The sequence below is a fragment of the Phoenix dactylifera genome, chromosome 8, assembly GCF_009389715.1.
Source record: "Phoenix dactylifera cultivar Barhee BC4 chromosome 8, palm_55x_up_171113_PBpolish2nd_filt_p, whole genome shotgun sequence".
NCBI lineage: Eukaryota > Viridiplantae > Streptophyta > Magnoliopsida > Arecales > Arecaceae > Phoenix > Phoenix dactylifera.
The window spans coordinates 10,000,433-10,006,347 of record NC_052399.1 but is presented as its reverse complement, the minus strand read 5'-3'; the positions used below and the strand labels follow the sequence as shown (position 1 = coordinate 10,006,347).

At 48.3% G+C, this 5,915-nt stretch overlaps 1 protein-coding gene across 1 annotated transcript; it reads left to right on the top strand.

Annotated features, from left to right (window-relative positions):
• The first annotated feature begins 4,056 nt into the window (after nt 1–4,056).
• Nucleotides 4,057–5,582, top strand: LOC103711283 (transcription factor MYB93-like). Its single transcript, XM_008797370.3, has 3 exons — nt 4,057–4,210; nt 4,322–4,451; nt 4,622–5,582. Exons 1-3 carry the CDS (start codon nt 4,078–4,080, stop codon nt 5,307–5,309), a joined length of 951 nt encoding a protein of 316 aa, XP_008795592.2. The 5' UTR covers nt 4,057–4,077; the 3' UTR covers nt 5,310–5,582.
• The last annotated feature ends 333 nt before the right edge of the window (nt 5,583–5,915 follow it).

Here is a 5,915-nt window from a genome sequence, read left to right as displayed (position 1 = left end):
GCTTACAATCCTATTTTAAAGCTCCATAACTCTCCTTCTCAAGACCTCAGCTTTTATTTCTTTTTTCCTCCAACTCGTTGGCGTGAGACTTGGACTACTTCTCACTGGTTGCCCCCACATACGTCATTGGAGCGGGAGCCATGCCTGATTCGAGATGGCTCGGGAGAAAGTTTCTTCCTCTGCTTAACATGATCCCGTGGAGGCGGCACAGGAGGGGCCTCCACTTGTTGCAGGCTTTGGGTTGCAATGGCTAGCGCTTGGACTTGCTGCACTAGCGCATCGAAGTGCTCGAGTTGGACTTGTGGAACTTGATCTACCGGAGATCTTGGTGATGAATTCTGGATTGAGCGTTTGGGACTTGGAGCATGATGCTGAGAGGCGTTAAAGACTCCTCTGCTCCTTAGTTTCATGGCCGCGACTCGGACCCTTCCTCTAGTGCCAACTGTTGCTGGAAATTGGACCCGGGGGCGGCCGCGAACCGAGGAGGAGGAGGAGCTCCAGTGGGAGAAACGGCGGACGGCGGTTCGTCGTCTGGCGGCGTCCTCCGGGGGGGCCTGTGAGCGAGAACGGTGGGCGGTGGATCGTCGGCGTGCGGCTCCTTCCGGGGGAACCTGCAAGAAGCCGGTGGCCGGGCTTTCCGACACCGGCCCTTCGATGCCTAAGTCATAGGGGGCCAATGTGTTCTTGGAGGAAATAGTATGAATCAGAGTTTTTTTTTCTGTCTACCAGCCAGCCAGCCCCCTCTAAAATGGAGTGGTTCTCCTTTTATAGAGAGGTGCTGGATTACCTGTGAGATGATGGAGCGAGGTTGTCGTACAGTTTGAGCATGTCGCACGATCAGACGAATTAATGCTGTAGTGTGAGACCACGTCGGAGTCAGAAAATTGTCCCGGCTGATTGAACACTGTCGTGCTGATTTGCCGTGGAGAACTGGAGATCCGTAGGCAGCAGGCGACGTGCGCATTAATTGTGGAGTAAGTTGGAGGTCTGGGGAGGCCACGCGTGATGATTGTTGGCGGTCGTAGCAGGGTATGGTCCTCGGTTGATATGCCATGGCGTGGCCGGCAAGCAAAGCATGGTGCGGTAAGGCTGCTGCAGGGCATGGCCACAGCATGTGGACGAGGTCGGCCTTTTGAGGTCAGCTCGGCCTTCTATGATTACCCTTCTGTGCTCGGCAGCCTTCTGGATGAGCTCGGCAGCTTCTGTGCTCGGCCTTCTGGGCCTTAGCCTTCTGATAGAGATCAAGGGGCTGGCCGAATGGTTCAAGCGGATGTCTATACTTAACTGTTATTTTGTTGATGGCTCGGCAATCCACACACATGCGCCATGTTCCATCTTTCTTTGGGACTAGGATGACAGGAACCGAACATGGGCTAAGACTTTCTCAACATGGGCAGATTTGTTATCCTTCCAATTAGACTTCCATGTGGAACTAGAAGCCAAACCCGATTTGGATCCTTTGGACTTGATTTGCTTTTCTATTTTGATGGCCTTGTGCAACAGCTCCTCCATCTCCACATAGTGTTGCAATTCAACCACATCAGCAACCTCTTTGTTTAAGCCTCCAATAAATCTTGCCATGGTAGCCTCTCGATCTTTCTTGGATTAGAATACAAAATTCTGACTTATCAAAGGGAGTGATCAACCTTTGTGGCGTCTTCAAGGATTAGGGTTTTAAGGACTTAGTTTCCTTAGAGTTCTAATCTGATCTCCTACAACTTGTTTTTCTAGCAATCTCGGGGCAAGTATAGCAAATTGATTCAAGGGTTCCTAGGGCAGGTCTCCTAGTGGGTTCTTGTCATTTTCTGAGCTCGGCAACCTAGATGAGCTCGGCCTGGATGAGCTCGGCAGCTTCTGTGCTCGGCCTTCTGGCCTTAGTCTTCTGAGCTCGGCAGCCTGGATGAGTTCGGCAGCTTCTAAGGAAAGGAACCACCTATTCCGACCGGGGAGAACAGGCCATTCTACAGGGTGATTCCGAAATTGCGGAGGCTTGGTTCGATCAAGCTGCTGAGTATTGGAAACAAGCTATAGCGCTTACTCCAGGTAATTATATTGAAGCACATAATTGGTTTGCTCAGCCTTCTGAGCTCGGCTCGGCTTATGAGCTTGGCCTGGATGGGCTCGACAGCTTCTGTGCTCGGCCTTTTGGCCTTAGTTTTTTGAGTTCGGCAGCCTGGATTAGCTCGGCAGCCTTCTGAGCTCGGCTCGGCCTGGATGGGCTCGACAGCTTCTGTGCTCAGCCTCTGGCCTTAGCCTTCTGAGCTCGGCGGCCTGGATGAGCTCGGCAGCCTTCTGAGCTTGGCTCGGCCTATGAGCTCGGCTTGGATGGGCTCGACAGCTTCTGTGCTCGGCCTTCTAGCCTTAGTCTTATGAGCTCGGCAACCTGGATGAGCTCGGCAGCCTTTTGTGCTCGGCGGCCTGGATGAGCTCGTCCTGGATAAGCTCGGCAGCTTCTGTGCTCGGCCTTCTAGCCTTAGTCTTCTGAGCTCGGCAGCCTTCTGAGCTCGGCTCGGCCTATGAGCTCGGCCTGGATGGGCTCGACAGCTTCTGTGCTCGGCCTTCTGGCCTTAGCCTTCTGAGCTCGGCAGCCTGGATGAGCTCGGTAGCCTTCTGTGCTCGGCGGCCTGGATGAGCTCGGCCTAGATGAGCTCGGCAGCTTCTGTGCTCGGCCTTCTGGCCTTAGTCTTCTAAGCTCGGCAGCCTGGATGAGCTCGGCCTAGATGAGCTCGGCAGCTTCTGTGCTCGGCCTTCTGGCCTTAGTCTTCTGTGCTCGGCCTTCTGGCCTTAGTCTTCTGAGCTCGGCAGCCTGGATGAGCTCGGCCTAGATGAGCTCGGCAGCTTCTGTGCTCAGCCTTCTGGCCTTAGCCTTTTGAGCTCGGCTCGGCCTATGAACTCGGCCTGGATGGGCTCGACAGCTTCTGTGCTCGGCCTTCTGGCCTTAGTCTTCTGAGCTCGGCAGCCTGGATGAGCTCGGCCTGGATGAGCTCGGCCTGGATGAGCTCGGCAGCTTCTGTGCTCAGCCTTCTGGCCTTAGCCTTCTAAGCTCGGCTCGGCCTATGAGCTCGGCTCAGCCTTATGAGCTCGGCAGCTTTTGTGCTCGAATCTGGGTGCCTTAATTGTATTTGTGGGGTGGTCTATTTTTCCCCAACAAATATGAATATAGAGGAAAAGATGGGTACGTCGCTAAGGAGGTTTTTGGGTTGCATGTCAGGACAATTTTATAGAAGAAAACTGATATAGTGTTACTTTTCATCTATTATAAGCTGCCATCTAAACTAAATCAGTTGTATAAATGTATCTTGTTGTCACATAAGGATTGCAAAATGAACAGGATAAAGAAAAAGGAAATAAGGAGTAATCTTTTGAAATCCACTTCAAACACGTAACCATGCCAAGTGAGATAATTAGTTTATAATGCTTAGATTCTAGATCCCTTTGCATTATCTCTCTCTGCTCACAAGTTATATGTAATCTCAAAAACATCAATACAATGTGGATTATTTGATCAAAATTTAACAATTTCAAAACATTCACGATAGATTCCTCTCAAACAACTCATTTAATTTGATCATAGGGTTTTCAAAACAACTGATGCGATGCTGATCATGCCAACAACTATTAGCTGAGTTGGTTGGCACCTCACCTCTAAAGGCTTTCCCTTTAAAAGTGCCAAGATCTATTCAAATCGTGGGTACTAATCATAAGATTGCCATACTCATCATGACTGTATTAGGTATAAATAATACATTGCTAATAGATGTGTATTATATATGTGACTTAATTAGTTTCTCAATAGTTGCTGCGATGTCCTAAAATGTTATATATGAAAGAAAAAAATGTTGTTTTCTACATTATATACGCTTGTTCCTCCTCACGTACTCTTGTTATATTCAAAACGAACAAACGTTAGAAATCTTGAAATTTTCTAGTGACGCGAGGGCTAATTAGTCGTTGTCTCAAAGAAACAAAAAATTTAATCAGAGCCGCGCCACAGGCTAAGCAGGCGTATAAATATGGCCATGGACTGAACGACTGAGGAGATAACTTGGGCCACCACTCCCCTCGAAGCAGGGAACGATGGGAAGATCTCCCTGCTGCGACGAGGTTGGCCTCAAGAAGGGCCCCTGGACTGCTGAAGAAGACCAGAAGCTCGTGCAATGCATCCAAAAGCATGGTCATGGCAGCTGGAGAGCCCTGCCAAAACTTGCTGGTACTCTCTCTCTCTCTCTCTCTCTCTCAAGTACAGACATTATATATCAAATATTTTCGAATATTTCTCGCAGATACCTATGTAAAAGTCTTTGTTCTACCGTATGTATAGGACTCAACAGATGTGGCAAGAGCTGCAGGCTTAGATGGACAAACTACCTGAGGCCAGACATCAAGAGAGGGAAGTTCTCCTCTGAGGAAGAACAAACCATTCTCCATCTTCACTCCATCCTCGGCAACAAGTAATTCTCTCACGTTCTCTCACTTTCCACCAACCTTTATATTCCAGCCTTAGCCTCCTACGTACATTCCCCATGCGACACCAGTGACCAAGGGGGAACTCCATTTTTCGCATCTAGCTATTCTTTCATCTAAAGCCCGGCCGGCCGTCTCGCTGCTTTTGTTTCCTCAGGTGGTCGGCAATCGCAGCACACCTCCCAGGCCGTACCGACAACGAGATAAAGAACTTTTGGAACACCCATCTAAAGAAGAAGTTGATCCGTGCCGGCATCGACCCGGTGACCCATCGCCCAAGGACCGACCTTTTCGCCACCCTGCCCCAACTTATGGCCCTCGCTAGCCTCGGAGTTCCTCCCATGGACTACCGCTCGTTGGATGACCAGTTACGCGCAGAAGCAGTTCAGTTGGCCAACCTCCAGCGCTACCTCCTTCAGTCCTCGGCTGCAATTAATACTAGTACTGGTGACAACGATCTTGGCGGCATCACTAGTGAAATGGATCCCACAAACTTACCGAACCTGCAACCTCTTACTACGATGATATTGTCTACAGATCTTTCTCGTAGCCCTTTTGCAGTGGTTGATGCTCGAACTCAACTTCACCACTTGTCTGAGATTTCATGCAGTTTGGAGCAGTCTCCGGGCAATGATGCCACATCTATTTATTTTAGCCAGGGAGAGAGCAAAGGCCTTGCAGCACCGATGGTGTCTCCTCCTCCTTCAGCTCTTCCTCCTCTAGCTGATGCCTCGATGGGCAGCGGAGATGCTTGTAGCTCTTCGATCTATGGCGGGAGTGTCGCTGCTAATTCATTCTGGCCTGAGGTCTTATTCGATGAGCCTCTTTTGGCCGAGTTTGCTTGAGTTTTTTTTTTTCTTCTTTTCTTTATTTTCGGACAGTTTAATTAAGAGAGAGGTGCACGTCGCTTTCTGGTGTTGTACAGTGTTCTTGCTGACAATAAAGAAATGAATCTCTTTGCACATTTATGTACACACAAAAAAAAAAAAAAAATGCCACCGTATGGATACTTGTTTCTCTGATTCTCTTGGCTTCCTATAGTTATTGGTTGATATCTTCTGGGGTTGCCAAGTCCATTCGAGATCCCTTCTTAATTTCTTGTGTCTTGCACCAACAACTATAATAATAATTTAGCTGCATTAAAATGATTTTGATGAAGCAGTAGTAAATTTTGTAGTAGTAGTGGTAGCAGCAATGCTGATAAATGATAACAATAATGTGTAGTAATCATAAAATAACAAGAATGGTGGAGTAATCATAAGTTAAGGGCATGCTCATTTGATATATAAAATTCTTGCAAATTCCAGCAACGAAATATATTATGAATCTATAATACCGCACTCAACGAAACATTGATAAAACATGCGAAGTTTCTGTTTTCTTTTGTGATCACCTCAATGCTCGCATTGGTTTATAACGTGAGGGTGCCAATTGGTTTAATTGATAAAGTC